Source organism: Anarhichas minor, unplaced genomic scaffold (genome assembly GCF_050575085.1).
Source record: "Anarhichas minor isolate MPS153535 unplaced genomic scaffold, ASM5057508v1 ptg000028l, whole genome shotgun sequence".
Classification (NCBI taxonomy): Eukaryota; Metazoa; Chordata; class Actinopteri; order Perciformes; family Anarhichadidae; genus Anarhichas; species Anarhichas minor.
This window is the reverse complement of record NW_027466474.1, coordinates 8023052-8045125: the sequence shown is the minus strand read 5'-3', so window position 1 is coordinate 8045125 and position 22074 is coordinate 8023052. Positions and strand designations below refer to the sequence as shown.

General features: G+C 43.2%; 2 protein-coding genes across 3 annotated transcripts; both read right to left on the bottom strand.

The window, feature by feature from the left end:
• Positions 1-563: 563 nt before the first annotated feature.
• On the bottom strand, positions 564-21373 carry jakmip1 (janus kinase and microtubule interacting protein 1). Of its 2 annotated transcripts, XM_076103742.1 has the most exons (22): positions 21072-21373; positions 15703-16023; positions 14717-15049; positions 14042-14203; positions 12325-12537; positions 11804-11905; positions 11368-11514; positions 11017-11187; positions 10282-10334; positions 8922-9048; positions 7679-7807; positions 7454-7537; positions 5622-5684; positions 5207-5305; positions 4271-4372; positions 4138-4191; positions 3967-4032; positions 3706-3774; positions 3483-3560; positions 2251-2460; positions 1128-1193; positions 564-914 (listed from the first exon to the last, which is right to left on the bottom strand). In XM_076103742.1, the coding sequence occupies exons 2-22, from the start codon at positions 15856-15858 to the stop codon at positions 864-866; spliced, it is 2535 nt and encodes an 844-aa protein (XP_075959857.1). In that variant the 5' UTR covers positions 15859-16023; positions 21072-21373; the 3' UTR covers positions 564-863. The 2 variants fall into 2 exon arrangements, with proteins under 2 accessions (XP_075959857.1, XP_075959858.1); XM_076103743.1 differs by lacking the exons at positions 564-914; positions 1128-1193; positions 2251-2460; ... (3 more) ...; positions 4138-4191; positions 4271-4372 and having other exon boundaries at positions 4935-5305; positions 8922-9050; positions 10275-10334; positions 11804-11917.
• LOC142963044 (uncharacterized) lies at positions 8953-10062 on the bottom strand. Its single transcript, XM_076103744.1, has one exon. The coding sequence runs from the start codon at positions 9433-9435 to the stop codon at positions 9196-9198; it is 240 nt and encodes a 79-aa protein (XP_075959859.1). The 5' UTR covers positions 9436-10062; the 3' UTR covers positions 8953-9195.
• Positions 21374-22074: the final 701 nt, after the last annotated feature.

Sequence of the window (22074 nt, the reverse complement as noted above, 5' to 3'; positions counted from 1 at the left end):
CAATGGATAACAAAGTCACATTCGTATCATAAGAAAATCATTAGTTTGCAGATGTTGTATTCTAAAAACAGGTTAAATCAGCTGCTGTAGTGATTAATGTACAAAGGAGTGAATTCTCAAAGGTAAACTGAAAACACAACCTGTTTTTTGCGCTCCTTTGATTGTAGTTTCCTCTTCTTAATGCAGCGACGAGCTTCCAGTAAGTTCAGCTTCAGCTCGGAGAACTTCGTTGCGCTGTTGTTTCCTTAGAAACGCCTCAGACGTTGGACTTTGCCAGAATCCTCCATCTCCAGTTGGCACTCAGCTTGTCCCCCCCCCCCCCCCCCCTCCCCTCACTCAGCACTGTGCTTTCCCTCTTCTTCTCCTCCCTCCATCTCTCCTTTTCTATTGTCCAGCTGGGCCTTCTGTCAGCTGAGGCTGTGGCTCTTGTCTCTTTAAAAACAATCCTCTGATTCAGAGTTTTCTCTCAGTAAATCCATGTGGTTGCTTCTCACAGAGGAGTTTTTATGTTCCAGGTCCAAGAACCACGATAGTAAATGTTATTCATAAATAAATCTCACTTTAATCTCATGTATATCTGGTTACTTATTACAATTTCAAATATGTTTGCATTCCAGGTATGGGTCAAAAGTGCACATTTATCAAAAAGGCAATGGGGTTTCCATGAGCTGTCTACAAATGCATAAAAAACAACTAGGTTTAGTTTCGTCCTCGCCTGCTTCCAAAGCACCTTAACACCTAAGAGAAAGGACACAGATTCTTTCCTCGTCATTATTGTTACTAGCAACGCTATAACTGTCATAAATACTGACATGACACAGAGAATAAAGGTGCTACCTGATGTGGGTCCACGGTCACATTCATTAAGGCCAAAGAATAAATGCTAAAGAGAAAAACAAAAAGAGGAACAAAAACTAAAGGAACAAAAAGGGGTTTAATCAATAGGTGAAAAGGGGAAAGAGAAAGACAGTCAAGAAGTTAATACAATAACACACGTCATCAGTACAGAAGATGCAAACTCCTTCACATTCTCTCTTGATAACCTTTCTCTTGTCACGTAACACACAGACTCTACCAGCCACAAGAGAAAGCTTCAAAAGATAGAAACAAACAATGTGAATATGTACCTTTTCCTCTATTTCCTTTACTTGTCTCTTTTGCAAGTCAAGCCTGTCCTCCAGCTCTCTAATCCTCTGCAAGGCAAACACAGACGTGGTTAGTGTTGGCCAGATCTCACACAATCTAACAAAAGAAACAGTTGCTAAACAGTTAATAAGACCGGAATCCAACTATTCCCGCATATGCTCCAAATACTCTGCCTCCTTCCCATCATGCCTTCTGTCTCCATGGTAGCTGCATTGGGTAAGAATGAGCTGCCATGGCAACCGAAGAGCAGATTTAACAGTGAACAGTGACTCCATCAGTGAGACTTAAAGCCCGAGCAGCTTGTTCACCGACTGCAGAATAACATATTAGTGTTAAATCTTTCATCTAGCTGGAGTATATATATATATATATATATATAAATTAATTGGCAAACACACACGGACAGACTTGGAATTGTAAAACTAAAACCAGATTTTTAATTAAATATCATCTGCTCCAAATGTATCTTTGGTGGAGCTGATGCTAAACGCTTCAACCAAACACAGCTTTACCATTCTGTAATAAAAACAAGCAGGTTCAGTCTCAATTACTAGAACATCGAGTCAGCCAGGACATTTAAACACCCGACTGTGAGGAAACAATTTTACAGGACTTTTGGATCAATCTATGAACTGAAACAATATTTAGTTAGTAAGTATATTTCAGGAGTAGCTGATTGTGTTTTAGGTGTTCTATGGTTAGAGATTAGGAAAACCATGTTAGTAAGTTACAGTACAACTGATTCAAATCAAATCTAAGGTGCAGTGGTTGTTGATGTACTGGATGAATCACATATACTGTACGAGCCATGGGGGTAAAACTAATGTGAGGACTGCAGAGTGGAGGGATACGGAAGGAGTGTGTGGGGGGGGTATTCAGGTCACAATGATATACACACACACACACACACAAAGTCATTCTGTCTCATCCTGTCACTCTACATATAAACGTACAGATAGGGTTACAGGTTGCACACACAGGGATACTGCATCTTTCTCATAGCACTAGAGGTCTGGTGGGGTCAGATGTTTCAGACAGGTACCGGGGGTCAGATTGAGGGAGGGCAGGACTCAGTAATCTGACTTTATTGGTTTTAAGCCTTACCTGCTGGGCCTGCTGTAGGAGCTCCATGCGCTCCTGTAAGATCTGACTGTCAAACTGCCGGCTCTGCCGGAGAATCTGACGCCGCAGCTTTTCCACGGCTAGCCTCAGCTCCTCCCTCTGCCTGTCTGTCAGCGACTCGGCCACCGCCTGGCATGCCGGCTGCTCCTGCTGCAGAGCGCTATACAGCGTGGCCTCCAGCTCCTCGATCCTCTGCACAGCCAGCCACACACAGGTACACAAACATACACACACACACACACACACACACACACACACACACACACACACATGGACGTGCACATGCGCATGCAGAAACACACGCAGGCATGCACAGGCACACACATGGAGGCAAGCATACAAACGGATACACATATGCACACAAACGCACACACACAAATACACCACTGTGACCATGGCAGATATGAGGAACATTGTTCCACTTTATATTAAGGGTTATTTAGGCTCGACCGTCACATGGCAACTTCATTATATCAACAACACAAGCCGTGTTTTTATTCTGTCCCCTACAAATGAATTCAAGTTGCCCGACTGTTCCAGCAGAGTTACCATGTAAACAAAACAAGCTTTCACCAACACAATATAAAGTGGAACCATAAAGACGAACCAAGATAAAACTGACCAGGTCAGATGGTTAGAGTTATATAGAGAGTGACCTAAGTGTTAACTTTTGTTTTCTGGGTGCAGCCTAATTAAGTCAGGAGGGGGAGAATGTTTTAAGATCATTCATGCTAACAAAATCTAACTTCAACTTCACCAGTTGTCTACTTGAAGCAAGTTACACAGGATATTCATGCAGGCATTTCATCTTCACATTTTCTACAATTTTAGAGGAAGTAGATCAACGACTGGCCTTCTCAGAAGATACAAAGAGCATTAGACCAATAAACAAGAAGCCAAATATCAATTCAGTGCCTAACATTGTTGACAGAATTTAGACTTCAGTGGTAAAAGATGCAGTATCCCGACACAATTTTACCTTTATGGAGGACGTGGCATTCATGAGGTTAAATGGGGTTCCAAATGTTTATGTCATGCTGGAATGACAATGTTGCACCATATGCATCCCTGAATCACTTCATCACGAAGCTTTATTCCTTGTATACAACCTTGGTTAATGTTGTAATCAATATAAATGAGTGCATTTTGTCTATTTGAGAGGCTTTGGTCAACTTTTGTATTAAGGGACAGATATACTGCTCCAGGCTCCGTACCATGTAGGACTGATCCAAGGCCTGCTTCCTGTAGTCCAACTCTTCCTCCAGGAATCCCTTCTGCTTGCTGAAAAGCTCCTGCAACAAGATGTGATCATATTTAACACAGGACACGGTGTCACAAGTGAACAGAGGAGAACAGTACATACTGTAGAATCAGGAACATTTTACATCTGGGTGCTTTTTGACATTACAACAGCACAAAAATAAATAGATTATTCACCTTTTCATTTTCCAGGGCGATCATCTTCTGTGTGAGGGCGGTCTCTGTGCAATCTATCTGCTTCAACCACTGTACAGGGAGGAAAGGCGAGTGATTAATGCGTTCTCAGAAGCTAAGATAGCTGTATTATTATCATCCATATTTAACTTTACAGTTGACTCGAATGTAGTGGCTGTTTTCAGAATAAATTAAGTATTATGAATACGTGTGTCCACTGGGTGTCAGCAAAAACCCAACATGTCTGAGAGGCCTTTCACTCACCTTTTCACACAGTGAGATCACTGTCCCTGCTTGGATCACCGCTACCTGCTCCTCATTTCTGAGATTCTACAGGAAACACAACAGAAGTTATAAGAGTCTGAAATTCAAGAATACCACAGATTTAAAAAAAACATCTATCTTATTTCAATCCAACAGTGTGTTTGAACTCACCCCGTTATCCCCCAGGATATCCAGTTTCTTCATCAGCTCAGGAATGATTACATCCTGCAGGTCAAAACCAGACATCATGTTAACTGCGTGTCGCCTCAAAGGGAAAATAGTGTGCGTTTGTGTGTTTTATCACCTTGACTCCCTCCTGGCGACAGTAGCTCTGCAGGGCACTGCTGCTGTTCTCAGGGAACGCAGACATGTGAAGATTGAGGGCAGGAGATCTCCGCTCCCTCTCCTAAAGAAAGTACATACCATGTGAATACTCACACATCTAGAAACTTCATGACATCTGCCAGACTACAAGTCCAACTGTAATGTAATGGCTCATCTTAACACTGATGGAGGCGCACTGCGACTGACAGATACTGAATGTAACCGAGTGTGAAAAGGGAGTGAATGAGTGATTTACTTACATGACACTGAAAACATGCTCGGGATCTGCCAAAATGAAACCCATAGATTTAAATGGGAAACCAAACCACAAACGAGGGAGTTTGAAAACACATGCTGAAACTCAAAACTGAGAATGTGATCTCAAACAGATGCCACTCCGTCTACATTCAGACACACCCGACACATAAACGCAATATCAACCGATATGAATGCCTTTCAACCTCTAGATCAGTAACCTAACTTGTTCATTAACCCTAATACTAAAGAATAAAATATTAAAATCTATAAATTACACTTCACTGTTCATCATTCCTTAACCATCCATGGACATTAGCTGTAATCGTATGGAAAATGTAAACAAAACGTAGGACACACATGCAAAAATGAGACAAAATGAACATAGATGGGATTGAATATTGAACTTAAATACATTTTTATTCAATTAAAAATTACATTCATCTTAACACAACATACTCTCATTAAAAAAATATTCCAGTTCAGTGGAGGGGGTGTGCACACAGCTGCCATGCAAAACACAGATGCATAAAGAGGACTGTGTGAGTGCGTCTGTCTGTCTCTCCGTCTGTCTGAGTCACTGTATGTAGGTCTTGCGTCTGGAACTGAGATTGTTGTTGTCGCCTCCAGGTGACAGTTTGACAATGGTACAGTCTCTTACTTCCAGTTCAAGCACCCTGAACTCCAGCAGCTCATTCTGATCCCGGGCATCCTGAACCTCGGCCTGCAGCTTCGACTCCGCCTGCTGCAACGCACACATCTACACACACACACACATACAAACCTTTGTTATAATGGTTTGACAAGGTTTACAAAGCATTATAAACACTAGATAAGGAATGTCCTGTAGATATCATAGTTTAGATAACTAAGAATCATCCCAAATTATCTCATAATAGCATTGAATCTTCTGAAAATTAATTTTACTTTTTTTCTTCAAATTATGGCCAACTCATATTACGGGTTTCAAACCTTTTTGGGATCAACTTTAGTACAATTAATAGAAAATTGTTAAATGCTGACAGCTGGTATTGAATACTTGCCCAAAGAAATGAGTATGGACTAATGCAATCTACCTTCTCGCGAAGTTCCTGGTTGGTCCTGAGCAAGTACTGCTTCTCCTCCACCCACTTTGAATCCTGCCACAACAACATCAGCAACAAATTACACCGTCAGGAAGAGGAAAGGAAGGGAAGCATCCACAACACCATCAAATATACTTCCAAATGACACATGCAAGTGAGACACAAACAGACAGGAACAGAGTGGCAGTGGCAAACGTTTATTGATCCAGAGAAATAAAGAGCTCTCTTTAGATGACAAGTAAAGGAGCTGCATTCACAGTCATCAAGAGTTGACAGTAACAGGAGGAACAGAAGGCAATCCGAGGGGAAAAACAGCACAGCAGCAAATCAAATTCACAGATGGATCAAGCCACAGTGGAACAGGCAACATGCAGAAAACGTGCAGGGACAAAGAAGAAACTAAGAGTAGTGATATGAGTCATAATAAGTGCAATGTTCCTCATGATAGTCAGTAGGTAATAATTAAGGTGCTAAATGATAAAGTTCTTTTAATCTACTTAGATTGAGAAAATAGTCGTTTTCTTTTCTACATGAAAAGGTCTGGCTTAGTTCTCAGACCAAGATGTTTTATGATGACTTCTGTACATCCATCTATTAAGTCTTTAATTAACCTAAGCTGCATGTCTGTGGACTGTGGGAGGAAGCCGGAGAACCCAGACAGAACCCACGCAGAGCATGCAGACTCCACACAGAAGGCCCGTCCAGCCTGTGAATGGAACCCAGGGGGAGTCCTCTTGCTATGAGGCAACGGCACCACATCATCATGCAGCAGCGTTTTCATAATCAGAAAAGGTAAAACATTACTGGCTTAAGATTTTGTATATATGTATTGCATTTTTTTTTTTTTTTTTAATCTGACCTGCCGTTTTCAATTTTTTCAGATTCCGATTTTCTTTGTAGGAATTATAATTGATAGTTAAATGTATTATTGAAGAATAATTTCAACCGTCCTTAGGTCACTGTAATCCGTCAAAAAATTGAAATGTTGTCTTTTTACTTTATTGTCATCTATAGTAGTTATTTTACACAATCCCAATGATTAGGATGTAAATGATTGTATTTTTATCTAAAAACTTTTGATTAAAAAAAACATCTGTGCAGTAGTAGTTCTAACTATGTATTATACGATGTTTAGAGCTAGTGTTAGGACGTTAAACCGGTCAAAGGCCTAGTTCCCTCTCAGACATATTTTTTATATATTGCTGTAAAAACATCTCCTTCAAACAGCATTATTTATGCATGTTTCTCACCGAAAACTAAATTTCACAAAATTACATTTGAATACATCATGATAGCGTTTGAATTTAACTTCGCATAATACTCATTTTTACTGAAGTGCTGGAACGCATCATAATGCAACCCAATGCAACCTCCGTTAACATTAGCTGGGTTGCTGTTGCTCCACAGCTTATTTTGGACTTGCAGTTGTGCAGTTGTGCCAATTTGTGAGCTTTTTCAGTCACGTTGAAGAACGTCCACACTGACACATGGCCGATCAGCTGAAAACCGGACCCTAACAATCGGCAGCCGATCGATTGGTGCATCTCTACTAGTGTATCAATGTCTTCATAGCTGACAGGAATCAGAGTGGTTTAAGCCTCCTCTCAAGGCTCATCATCACTGAAAGGCCCCATAATAAGAAACAGCACCAACAAGGACGGACAGAGTGTGCGGAAGAACATGCGGAAGTGACATCAGAGGATTCTGCGGCAGACCCGGTCAGCATAGCGCCCGACTAGGAGCAGAGCAGCCAGACAGACATGCAGGAGGGCCAGCGAGAGCAGGGCCAGTGAGCTCCTGTCGCCATCCCCCATCTTTGTTACCTGCCCCCTCTCGGCCAGGGCCTTCTCCAGGTCGACCATCTTGGCCTGGCAGCTGCAGAGCTCAATCTGCATCTGCTCACGTGTCTGTGGAGGGAGAGATCAGCAATCAGGGAAGATGCAACTTTACATTCCTAAAAACATATACTTTAATAATTTACAGTATATTCACTTCCTGTGTTGGATCATGGATAAACGGTGCAGAGTGATACATGTGGCAGTACAAACCCTGGCCTCCCTCTCAGCATCCAGACAGCCCCCTGTCTGCTCTTGGAGAAGAGCGTAGGCCCGCTGGAGAGCCTGGTACTCTCTGGTCAACTGACGGAAACGAAGCTCAGACTCTTCACGGCAAAAGGTCTTTATGCAAGGAAAATATAAATTAAAAAGAGACAGTGTCAAACAAACACACAAGCCTTTACCGAAACAAAATATAAGCCCATGAGTTATCCTCAGGTACTACACTCAGCACGCTGGAGCCCCCCAAGGTTGAGTGCTGAGCCCACTGCTGTACTCCTTATACACATCAGACTGTTTGGCCAAACACAGGTCCAACACCACAATAAAGTTGGCTGATGATGACACAGTCGTGGTGGGCCAGATCTCAAATGAAGACGAGGCGGCATATCTGGAGGAGGGGGCTATCTAACCCCCCCCTTTCCAGACATCAGTAAAACCAAAGAGCTGATTGTGGACCGTGCTGGGCAGCGTCAAAGGTCTTACATGCCACTGGAAATCAACAGGACTCCAGTTTGACCAGCTTCAAGTACCCTGGGGTGCATATTATCGAGGACTATAAATGGACGACCTCAGACAGCTGAGGATATTCAAAGTTTCACAGAAACACGTTTCCTTGACTGTACTGCAGTGAAGAGCATCCTGACGGAGAGCTTAACCGTCTGTTATGGCAACTGCTCCTCTCAGGATTGGGACACTACGGGCATGGCACTCCCCTCCCTGCAGAGCCTACGCAACAGGAGGTGCATGAGCAGAGCGAGGAGAATAAAAGGAGCCCCACCTTCCCAGCAATGGACTGTGGACACACCGAGAGACAGATTTTTTCAGTTTTTTTCCCACAGGCTATCAGAGCCTTGAAAAATTAACAATAAAGTCTTGATGGAAACTATACCCAAGGACATTCACCTATGTATATGTATTCCTGCAATACAGCCACTTCACATATTTATTTTCCCTTTAACTTTAAACTATGTTTACTATTTTGTATACGTTTACTATTTTGTATATTTAGCTCATTCTGGTACATTTTTTACAGGTGTTTTGTTAACTTAGCTATTTATAATTTCTTCTACTTGTACAACATTTCACTTCTAGTAACTTACTTGCATGTGTCAATATGTGACAAATATAATCTCTTGAATCTTATATCTCAATATTTATGCAGATACATCTTTCAGTTGTTAGAACTGTAGAATATAGTTTAAATTCTTTCAATGTAGACGGAGGATTTCCGTACCTCTTCCAAATCCTCCTCTGGAGTTGCAGGCGTGCGGTCAGTGAGGTCAGTGTTGTAGGAGGTCAGAGAGGAGGTCTCAGAGTCTATCGACTCCTCGTCAAATCCAAAATATGTCTCCACAACATGCCTCTGCAAAAAGGAAGAAGGGAAAACAGAGAATAAGCACATTGTTAAATAAAACCCATACATTTTGTTTGAATTCAATAAAGCTAGTAAATCCACCACACGTCTACCTCTGTTTAAGAAAAAAAAAAAGAAAGCTTCATTGTTTTGCTTATTCACCAACATTTTGTCTATAACTTGTGAAAACAAGGCAAAGTAAATCTGATGAGATCAGATCAGGTCTCCGGTGCTTGTTTACTTCTTTGTTTCTATCAACGTTTTCAAAGCCCACCGAGTCCTTACCATCATGTTTATAAGTCATCTCCTGGCAACCAGAGAAGTACAGGCAGACGAGGGCACAGAGGCAAATAAAGGCCGAGAAGTAGAGGATGAGTAGGATGTACTCTGTCATGTTGCTACTAAACACCAACACAAACCGATAAAGAATATCCCCAAAATACGTCTATCGTATCTCGGGCTGTACCAGCTGATATGTACAGAGCTCCGGGGCCTTTAGTAACGTCCAGAAAGCGCAATTGCTTTCCGTTGCACTCCCACACAGAGTGAAAAAACAGACAACAAAGCTTCTGTTTACAATCAAAGTGCTCCTACAGAAAAAACTAAACGCCAGCTTCTCCTTTTTGTCTCCAAGCTCAAGTATACAGTCCAATAAAACAAAAGCCGCTCTGCCCAAACCTGTATCCACCTCGCCAAGGTGACAAACTGGTTCTAGCAGGAGAGGTGGGAGAAAACAACTGACATGCATCGACAAACTCCTCCTAGCAACATCATAGAAAATGTCCCCTGGTGTTTTAGCCCAAACATGCATACACCCAATTAGTTACCAGAATCCCTTTTCTCTCTTTATTCACACACAGGGAAGCACAGATAGAAAGACACAAACTGTTGCACACAAGTTAAGTTAAACACGGTCGTAAAATAACACTAAATACATCAAATAAAATAAAGCAACAACGAAAATAAACAAATAATTGTCCTCTAGCTGTGGTGGTTGGTTCATGCAGGAGCTGCATGTGTGCTCAGCGTGATGCTCCCACCTGTGAGGGATACTGTCATCACCGTCTCCTGAGCCCAATTAAACTCAAACAGGCTCAGAGAGACACACACACACACACACACACACACACACACACACACACACAATCAATTAAAAACAGTTCTTAAAGACCAGTCAACCTCAGATAAGGTAGTTGCTTAGTTATGCACCACTGGCCATTTGAAAACACTTACTTTAGACAGTTTGAGAGGTTTCCTCCGGTTCTTTTTGCCCATCACCAATCGGTCACGTTCCTGAAGGCAAACACACAGTCGATCAGCCTCACATCTGAGCTTTAGACGCGGTGAGCTGCATCGGCTTCACACGGCTCCATCAAAACAACAACCGGCATCACAATATAGTATGTCATGCAGCAGTGTCTGCAAATAAGAACACAAGAAAATGAAAATCAAACTGTACTGATAATTGAGATGAAGTGGTAACGGTGGACAGCAAACAATATTATCATAAGAATAAAGCATGGAGGTCGATTCCCTTGTGATGAGTCGGGCTGTGATGAAGAAAATAGTGTTGGAAGATGAATAAATGAGACGTTCTCTGCTAATTAGAGATTGTGTTGAAATCTTCGGACACCAATAACACATTGCACCAAACAACTGCCTCTTCTGAAAATATATAACCTATTCCTTTAATCCACAGGGATCCAAAAGGCACAGAGGAAGAAATGATGGGCTAGTGCTGGTAGTCCCTGGTGAGCCAAAATGTCTGATGGAGATAAACTCACAACACAGATTCAGATTATCCGACAGCCTCTACCGGCCAGTCCTCTCCCATTATACGACAATCTTTGATTCTTTTCCAGAAAATCTTCCAGGTTATATGTTAAAAGCAGCAAAACGTGACACACATTAAAGCCAATTAGAATTTGGATTGATTTCTTCACAAAATATAATGTGGTTTGAGTCAAATCCGGACCTGCGTGAGCTCGTCAATGATGCCACATTGCTCCGAAACCTGCAGCTTTAGGAACTCCACTTCCTGTTCCTCGTGGGCATGGCTCAAGTCTGTCAGGGAGCTTGGCCGCCTCAGCTGCGACTGAATGGATTGTTGCTGTGGGGGGGGCCGAGAGGAGGCGGCTTTTTCCTTCTGAAGGAGAGAGACAGAGAGAGAGAGAGAGAGGCGTCACGTAATGATTGTTGAGAGAATTATTTCATGCTTCTCCTCAAATAGCTAGCTAGTAGAGGGCCCGCTGCCTTTTTGGTGACAGAGAGAAGAGGAAACCAACCGAGGGTAGTGGTAGTAAAAGATATTCTGAATGCATCTCACCATCTCGGCGTTGTCTCGGCTCAGGTTCTTCAGTTTCTCCTCCATGCGTTGCAGCGTTTGCATGAGGTCGTCATTCTTCTTGGACAGACGCTTGTTCTTCTCAAACATGGGCTTCATCTGGCTCTCGGCCTCTCGCACCCGCTTCAACTGGACAGAGGAAGGAAACGGGGAGGGGAAACAATGTCATCTTAAGTCTTTTAGTGACAAGGAATTTACGGTTTGAGCAGGAGAGGCAAGATGAAGGCTGGAGGGCTTAGAAAATATGTTTTAACACACATTTCACAGGCATGTATGTTTATTTATGTGTGTATTTCTGTACTCTTAGTGTAACGATGTGTGTCCTATAATCACTGCATGTATTTACGTCCGTGTGTGTTTATTTGCATCCCTATAATCACTGAATACGTGTTCTTCTGTGTGCGTTAGTGTTTCTCACTAGTTCGTTCCTCTCGTCGGCCAGCAGCGCATTCCTGTCCTCCAATTTCCTGATGACCGAGTGGAGCTCCGCAATCTTCAGCTGGAACCTCCTCATGTCCCGCTCCTCCACCTCCTGTGGAGCAAGGGGGAGAGGAGAGGAGGAGGAGGATGAAAACTAAAAAAGGGAGTACATGCAGGCAGGCAGGCAGGTAATTGAGGTGGAGGTGAAAGAGGAGGTGATGGGATGAAGGATGAGATGCCATTTCACTGTGAAACTGTGGACCTGTGTGTGCAGTATACACACTATACACAGTATATATACATTGGGCCCTGCCATAAAGACTGTTTTAAAGCCCAATTAAAGGTTAAATCAAGGTCTAAACAATTGTACTTTTTTTCTATGATGAAAATAATATCTGAATCACCAGTAAAAGAAAAAAGCCTTCAAAAATTCATGTTCGTCTAATACCGTGACATAACTTTAATTCCTGTAATTTGGTCTCATGTGCACATTTGAGAATGACATGCACATGTGTATACCTGGTTGTTGAGCAGGTCCGAGTTGTCCCCCAGCCCAGGCACCAGCTCTCTCTTTGGGCTGCCGTGGTTGTGTCTCTCAGCCTCTCGTACGTGACCCAGCTGCTCGTCCAGAGCGTCCTTCTGAAGCTGAAGCTTCTGGGCGTAGCCGGCCTGCAGCCCCAGCTCCCTCTCCAGGGCAGACATCACCCGGTCCTTCGACTTCAACTCATCCATCTATCAGAGGGATGGATAGACAGGCGGTTTCCCATTGAATCCCAGTTACAGCCCATATTAATATTACTGGAATAAGGTGTATTATATAGTGCACATATTTCTGAGATCATGTTGGTGGAAATACGATGAAAAATGTTTCTGAAATTCAGCAAATATTGTGTCTGGTTTATATGAAGTACATTGTTCTTCTGTTTTATTTATGTGCAAACAATTAGGTTTAGCATGATACAACTTTCAACCTGAAGTCCCACACTGGCTACACCTTTAGTCTAACCAGATGCATGCTCCGTTGGCCGTGAACAGATTAAGAGAGCGACAGTGTTTTAACGTTTAATAGATAGTGCTCCAGCTGTGATTCATTTATGAAGCTTTGCTCTTGCTGTGTGTTCACACAACTTCTTCTGACAAATGTTCCCTCTACTTCCCTCTGTATTTTGTTCTTTAACACTGTTTTTTTTCCTGCACTGCCTGGTCTCCCTCAATGAGCCATGCTTTACTATTTCACTACTCTGATTCCAAATATTATTAAGTCTCCTTGCTCAAACATTCCTTTACAAACAGTAGTACATGATGTAGTCACACTGTATGTAATGGGGTTAATGAGTAACTGCAGCAGGTATACAGAGTTCTATTTTTGCAGATAAGAACCACATGTTGAGATAGACAACACAGCAATTAGCCTCTAGCCTTCATACAGGGTCAGTGAGATAAACTTCAGAAGCAGGAAAACGGATGATGGTGGACTCTTGGTGAAATTGTTGTTGAGGCAGACGAGGAATAAATAACAGCTGCTGGGTTTGTCAAGCTAACCTATCCCAGGAATAGTATGATATGGTTTATGGAGTAATTTAATGAAGGTTAGCTGATTGTGATGGACACAACAGGACACTCTGCAGCGGAGGCCCAAGGAAGTGATCATATATGGGACTGAATTTTAAAAGGACCCAAAGACCAATTTTCTCAATGAACTTATTGAGCATTACAGCAAACATTTTATGACAAAGATAGAACCGTTTTTTTTTTTAAATTAATTTCAGAGACAACAACTTTTTAACGACAAACTAACTTACTACTTTGACTACAAGTTAATGTAAATAAATGACACTTGTGGGCGTTTGCCTGGTTTGCTTATTTGGCCAGACCACTGGTAATATAAGCACACCCACACAGTCCTGATGAGAGAGATCAGCTCACACATGGGTGTGAATATTTAAAATTATTGAGAAATATTACACAGCCCGGGCAAGAAGATACTGTAAATATAAATATGTGAATTAACCTACGAAGGTAAATAAAGGTTAAATACTAATACATTTCTAATAAATGTAAATGTTATATGCTATTAAAGAATCACCAGCAAGTATACTGTCAACTGTGTCTGAAGGCAATATTTGAATATATTATCCTTCATCGAAAGAGTTAGCTGGTGGCCTTGTCCGTTAAAGATAAGACATACTGTATGCAGTGTCTCTAATGTGTGTCGTCCAGCAGCATGAGGCCTCACCAGTCGGCGGATGTCTCTCTCACAATCACGTTTGATGCGATGCACCTCATCCTGGTGCTGCTGGTAGGCTGTGCGGAGATCTGCTGCTTTGGCTTTATCGGCCTGCAGAGCATTTGCATGCGCCTCTTCAGCTTGCTTCCTGGCTGTCTTTTGCTCCTGGATCTAAAAAAAAAAAAAAAAAAAACAGACGATAATATTAATACACACAAAACCAAAAACTCACACATGTATAAACACACGTCCTATCCCATTAGACAGTTGTAATGATAGATGTCCTGTTTGTCTGGAAAGGCTGCATCGAAAACAATAGCTTGGCAACAGGCTTTTCCACCCGGTTTCCTGTTTTTCAGCAGCAGATTCACAAAAGTTGACACAGTCCCACATCAACAAACACACACACAAAATACACATGCCAACAAAAAAATCTCTTATATATACACAATGCCCTCAGAAAATATCCAATCTGCAAAACTCATTCTAGAATTCTGTGAGAACAAAACAAACAAACAAACCACAGAAGTGGACCGAGCTCTAGTTTATTAGAAGCAGAGCATACTAGATACGGTTTGACAGCAGAATTACAGTTAATACTTACCACGTTCATATTAGTCCATAATCTCTATTGAAAACATAATTAATTCTGCATTACCGTCCCCTATACATGCTATAACCTACCTCCTGCTGTAGCTTTATCCTCTCCCCATCAAAAGCTCTCCTGGCCTCCTCCCGAGCCTCTCCGAGTAGAGCGTTTTTGAGCTTGTCGGCTGCGCCGTCTCTCAGAGCGTTCACGAGACCCTGGAGCCTCTGCGCCTCGGCATCCTTGATCTTGATGGCCCGGGCCAGCTCCACTTCATGCTGCCGAGCGAGGGTCTCGCGGGCGGCCGCTATCTCGCGTAGCTTTTCTTCGTGGAGTTTGGCGCGCAGGTCAGTGAGTGCCACAGCATGTTTGTGCTGCTCAAGCTCCCGAGCCTGCCGCTGCTCCTGGAGCCGCTCACGGAGCTTACATACCTGGGGAGAGTGGGACGTTTTGCCATTAAAGTTGCATTGGAATTCAATCAAGCAGTCATTATCATACAAATCACAGGCCGCCAGTGTGTTCATCCATTTGCCCCCAGAAGTGCTGGCAGTCTAAAACAAAACGGATGTTTATCCCTAAACATGGAGCAATAGACACATAGAGAACAGTTATCGTTTTAGCTGAAATTAATGTTAATTCAAAAAGATTTTTGCTTGCATGCACGTCCCAACATCTTCGTCTGCTTATCTTATCATGAAAATGTATTCCATTCAATGCATCTGTATACTTGTCCCACCTTAACTGTCAATATCATACTTTATGCCCTGCTGTTGGCATTACATCCGTTGCTCCACATGCCCTCTTGCAGACGTTTTTTTATGCACAGTGCACACGTTTAAAGCATGGCCCAGTAAGAGCTGACTCCAGGTCCTGTTACTGCTAAGTACAACCATGACGGATGCAGAGAAGGGAACAGAGGCCACAGGGAGGTGGCTTGTGTGTCAATCAGATGATGCAAGGAGAGGCAAACCGCCCAGACAGCTTTTCCAAGACTATGTACAGTGTTAGACTGCACATAGTCAGGCCTAACAGCCACTGAATAACTATCATGCTGGTTGGCCATGTGGTGTACGCTCCTCCTCACCTTGCCCCGCTCTTGCTGCAGCTCAATCTGGGTGTCCAGGACTTTGCTCCTCAGTTCCTCGTTGGTGGCCTGCACCGAGTCGGTCATCACCTCCGATTTGTCCAGCTTCCTGCCCTTCTTAAGGGGCGGAGCCGCAGAGGGCGTGGTTGAGGACATCGCAGTACGGCCGCCCAATCAGGACGGACATAGAATCCAAGGTGTGGCGAAAAAAAGGAGGAGAGAGTCAATCGCTGCTCCACCTCCGTGCGAGGCCCTGCATCATCATCATCATCATCATATCGTTGTCAGCTCTACATCATTGCTGGAGGTTGCTGAGAGTTTCTGTTTGAGAGAGTGAGAGTGAGAGTGAGAGAGAGAGAGAGAGAGAGAAACAGAGAGAAAAAGAAAAAGTGTGAGTCAGTGTTAAAAACTGGGTTACACCAAACTACTCTGCACAATGCACTGGACACAAGCCACATGACGCACTACAGCCAGGGGAAAACAGACTATTTTTGGGACTAACATTTACACTCTCCTCTGTAATATACACATGTGGCGTGGGCCATTTATTATCACCTAATCCCAGTCCCTGGACTGTACTTAAGAGCCTCATAGTGCATGAAAATGTGTCCGATGGTCTCTGGCCTGTCACAACACTTCTCTTTCAGTAGACTAATAAATGAAATAATTAACCTTGATGATTCCTTTTCTAGAGATCCTGCAGTCTGTTCTGTACCTGCTCACATATTATACAGAATAAAGAGCCGTCGTGTCACTGTAGTCCACTTAGAAATAAATTACTGTTTCAAATAGATAAGCGATTGATTTTCTCTTGAATCTTTGGACCAGGTGAATGTAGAGCGCAGTTGCCTCGATTACTCTCATTTGATCCTTCCACTTCATCCATTAGTACAATATAATTGCAAGATTTGTCTCCACCTTTCCTTTTCTAATCATACAGGATTTACTGCAGAGAGCATTATTTAAGGATATAAGGATTTATGATGACTAGTTTTCTCTCTACTCCTCATCTCTTTCCCCCACTGACTACTGTTGTGTGATCCGGTGTATTTTGGGCGTATTTCGTTATGAATGACACACATTCCCTGAGGTAAACGTAGACTCCTTTAATCTCTCCCTGGAATGAATTGTGACCCAGTAACCTTCCACTTCTTTCTGCTGACTATTAAATGAATAATGCAGCGATAAGGCACAAAGCATTAAGACTGCATGCGCCTCCATCTTTAACCACACACACACACACGTTACCAAACATTCATACAACATACACAGATGGCAGCAATAGTTACCAAGGCAACCCTTGCTCTCAAAAACTCCACTCCGCTCAAAGGATGACGGGAAGGAGGAGTGTCACGGTGGATTTGAAACAAACAGAGGTACAAACAACGGCGTCGTATAAGGGCTGAAAAAACACATGCTTTTGTTATCTGGTTCAATCTCTGAGGTTCACTGAGAGACAGAAATGCAGTGATGCTTGAGGGCGAGGAAGCTTTCTTCCACATGGATTCTTACAGAGCACACACAGCCAGACATTGGAAACCCATGGGGATGGATTGGGGGGGGGGGGGGGGGGGGGCGACAGGACGGAGGTGGATTAAGCCTACAGGAGAGGAAAGAGCAGGAGCAAAGTGAAACCTCTACCAGAGAGGGGAACCAACCTTTCCCCCCCTCTCCTCTCCTCTTACATCCCTCCACCCCCAATTGCTGGAATAGTGATGGTTACTGAGCCGGGGCAATCAGTGATCTCGCTCTCATTCACAGAGACAGAGACAGAAAGAGAGAGAGAGAGAGAGAGACAGATACAGATAGAGAAAAAGAGAGAGAGAGACAGAGAGAGAGACAGAGACAGAGAGAGAGAGACAGAGAGGGAGACCATTCACACACAGAAAGCACTGACACAAGCACACTCTCTCACACAGAACAACTAGAGACGGATACAGCTTTACATCTATGCACACAAAAGCTCTCTACACTTATTCTCATCACTAACAAACATGTCTTTATTTACAGGACATCAATAGACTTGACTCACATGTGTAGTGGAATTTGCACACGTAATTTACAAGGACAGAGAATTGTTGTCCGTCCACTTTCCACCCTGATACTGCTTTAAGCATGTTGAAGCATGTTGAAGCATGTTTAAGCATGCCTGTGCCACCATCAGAGACCAAGTGTACCCACACTAAGATGGCATAGTGGATGGTTTCACTGTTTTTTCTTCATCTTCAACTCTTTATCAATAACTTATAGAACATTTTTCACTTGATACGAGTCCAGATATGCCGTCAACCACACACAGTTCCCACAAAGTGCTCTGGAGCCACATGTTTCCAAGCTGGCAGCCAGAACCAAACTCTGAGAGTTTATAGGGGAAACTGGAACATTTTATAGATACAAACACCTTTAATGTTAGTTCAGGAAAGCCAGCACAGCTCACGTACCTTAAACTACCTCATGTACGCCAACACATGAACAGCTTATATCGCACTAGAAAACGCAAATGTTTCACAAAAACCTTTCAATCGATAAGACTGATGGCCCAGATCAAAGAGTCACCATCGACCCTGCTATCACCCACATATAGCGGATGTGATCCAATGTTCATAACTGCAGAAAATGATTATGGCTCATCAGTTCAATCACAAGTCATTTTGTGCAAAAAGTAAAACTGAAAAAAGAAAAAAAGTGCCGCTAAATGCAGTGAATGGAGCACTGAGACAATCAGCTTAAACAATGGCGCTACATCAGTCGATGGCGAGTGCAAGAAAGAAGTGATGAAGAAACTCTGCAGCTGAGGAGTTTCACAATCAAGCAAATTGCAGCTTGAGAATGAGACTCCAAAAAAAAGTCTGCAACAAAATGCGTCGATCAGCATCAATACAGGAGCGTAAGAATATTAGTTGAAGCTCTGCATGATCAAGGTTTTATCCTGGTACCCGGCTAGGACGTTGGAATCTTGATCCCCTGACAACTGGCTGAACAAAGAGTGACAAACATATACTGTAGTTTCAGGAAATCCCTGTTCTCGCTGTAAAACGACGCGACTGTGGTGTAACAGGGTTACAGCAGTACACAGGAAGATTTAGATTTTGGAAGAAATTGCAGAGCGATGTGCAATTGCAATAAATGAGTGATTGCTGAAGGATGTCACTGTGATGAATAAACATGCATATTGGGATTAGATTTAAACTTCCATAAAAGGCATGATGTAGGAGATATTTGTCCCCAACTGGCTACAAAAAAATAATTAGTAAAAACCTACAATTCTTTTTCGTAAACACATTTAATGTAGAATTAAATGAGTGATTGTATTACACGTCTGTGTTGTAAAAAGAATATGTAATAATGCACTTTAAGGCTTTGTTCTTTAGCAGAGGTTATTAATAGCGTATTTATATAAGTATTGTATATATAAGTTGTTTCGTATAAAGTAAAGCTGTTGGGTACACAGACGTCTTTGCAATGAACACAAGTTTATTACACACACAGGTGGACCTCCTCGAAGCTAGACAGACCACACACACACACACACACTCCCATAGTGTCAAACATGAACTACTTCAGTGAGACATAGAGGCCCAATAAATAGATAAAAGAGCTGCAAACGGGAGCTGAAACAAAGACTCATTGCTTCTCAATCTAGGTAACAAAATCAACAGTGAGGGTGTGGACAGACTGAGATATATATACTCCTGTTTATACGGCACATTGGTTACAATGCCTCATAGGCTCATACGTACATATATCGACACACATACATTCTCATTGTAGTCATATTAGCATCAGCAGAAGGTAGACTGTCAGAACACTCCAGACACACACACACACACACACAGCAGTCTAGTGATACTCCAAAGACACTGTAAAGATCCCACTGAGAGGCTGAGCAGCCAAGTGCAGCACTAGTGGAGCATATGATCTACAAACTAGACTATGCCAGCAGAATGACTACAAGTTATTGACCCTGATGACTAGTCAACCCAGACATATCATATGTGCACGTATGCGTTTGCATGCACGGGTGCATCTATGTGTAGGTTAGCAGTAATAGCCTCTCTCCCCTCAGGAACACATGATAGTGCAGTCAGTAATGTGATTAACCTCTCTCTCTCTCATTCTCTCTCTCTCTCTCTCGTTCTAACTACACAGCGAGCACATTAATCAGTACTGGCTGGTGACTAATCCCTGGTTTACACAAACAGTAATACACAGCACAGACATTTACCCATCTGTACCACTCTTTGCATAAAGAATACCCTCATATGTCTTTAAGACATGAAGCAGTAAGATGTGGGCATAGCTCACAGGGACTAACCTGGTAGCAGCCCCTTACTCACAGCACCACACACAGGAAAGCATGTGTGGAAGGTAAGATTATGAATGAGGAATAAGTGGGATGAATTAAATTAGGGAGAGGAATGTGGATTATAGGGCAGGGGTAAACAGGACTCCTGTGAATGTCGGCATTCACTGATGTTATACCTCTAGAGTAGAGAAGTCGGGTGAAGAACATGAAACCACCATAAATAGACAGTACGCCTATCGTCCTGTCACAATAATAAGCATAGATGTGTTCCAGTGCCTGCATGAGAGCGATACCCCTTACTTACAAAAAGACACATACTTAGCACAGTATGCACGCATCTGGGTTTTAACAGGCTGATCAAACAGAAGTGAGTGTGCAACACATGTTGTCTGTCCACTGGGGCGGATTTACGAGCCTCTGGAGCAGAGCTGTTATGACAGACAGAGTCCATGCACGGCAGAGGACTGGTGTGGTATAAGGGGACATGGTGGAGATGTTGGGGATGGTTTAATGCCAAGTGGCCCGCTCTCTAATGAGCTGCTAAATGGGTGATTAGTAGGGTAGGGTCTACACAGCGTCTACACTGCTGACAGCCTGCCTTGTCCGGCTTGCCAACCACACCCCACGGAGACATGCAGGGGGGCTGCAGCTGCAGCAGCATCCTCCAGAGTCCGAGGTCGGATGTCCGCGCACTCAGCAACTCTGTAACGTGTTGATGTTTCCGTGTGTGTGAACCGACTGTCATGTAGCATTTCCACCGTGCTGCTCCCGGTGTGACGACAGACTATAATGTGATCCACCGGGGAGGGGGGGGGGTGGCTAGCTGGTAAGAGTCGGCCAGGGACCAGAGATGTCCCACAGGTTCACGATGCAGACAAAAATGTGGGTCGATATGAGGCTTGGCAGTCAACGTTACTGTCGGTAGACCCACAGCTCTCAGACATGATGTCGGTGGGTCTCCGTTAGCAGATGCAACGCGGATGTCGGATACATGTCACAGCAGCTAACACCCTGTCAGAGTCTACGTGAAGTTATCTGTGATTACAGACCGAGCAAAACTTACCTGAAATGGAGGTCTGGTGGTTCACAAGTGGCCCGATGTTGAAGCGTCGCTGCCTGACGTTAATTCGCTTTACATCCAGGAAGAGAGGCTGGATGAATTAACTCGCCTCCAGCTCGTAAAAGGATGCCGGGCTCGGCTAACTGCTAACAGCGACCGGTTACAACTTTATTCCTCGGATATTACACACATTTTCCAGCAGTGAGCAGTGGACTGAAGTTGTATTTCCACCACTGATATTATCCTCTAGCTACAAACTGGATTCAAGCTTCAGGCTTCTCCTCCTCTCGCGCCGCACGTTGACATTTCCCTCCACGCCCGCCCACACACACACACACACACACACACACACACACACACACACACACACACTTGAGTGCACGCGCGACGTCATCCGTTCCTATACATTTCAAACACACGAGTATAAAAATAAATAAATAAATAAAACAGTTTCGTTGCCCCGTGTGTCGACGTGAACATGGGGAGGGGAGGGGAGGGGAAACGCCGGGCGGGCGTCGCCGGTAGCGTGATAGAAGCGCGACACCTGACTGCGTGTTCAAGAATGACACCGCGCGCGGTTAATGCGTGGACACGCAGCCAGTGCGGGAGAAACGTGCGTCGTCAGGGCGTCACGGTGGTACAGAGCATACAGACCATGTATGTTACTATAGATGGTACAAACACACCAACACAAGAAGACAGAATTAACAAAGGATGGAAAAAAATGATTTGTCAATACAATATTTTGCTGTTTAAAAAAGAAACTTAACACTATATTCTTGAGATACCCACTGAAACAAAGTATTACCTTGTAAGGCTAAAGTTGCCAATAACAGCTCATTTTTATATCTTTCCTTTCTATCTGCAAGGGTTTGTTTTACTTTTTGGTCATATTTAAACGTCTTTCATTTCATGAATTCATGTTCTTTAATATTGTATCTTATTGTGTATATATATACCTGTTTAAAATGTTATTAGCACTCTTGTATCTTGGCTCCTTGTTTTG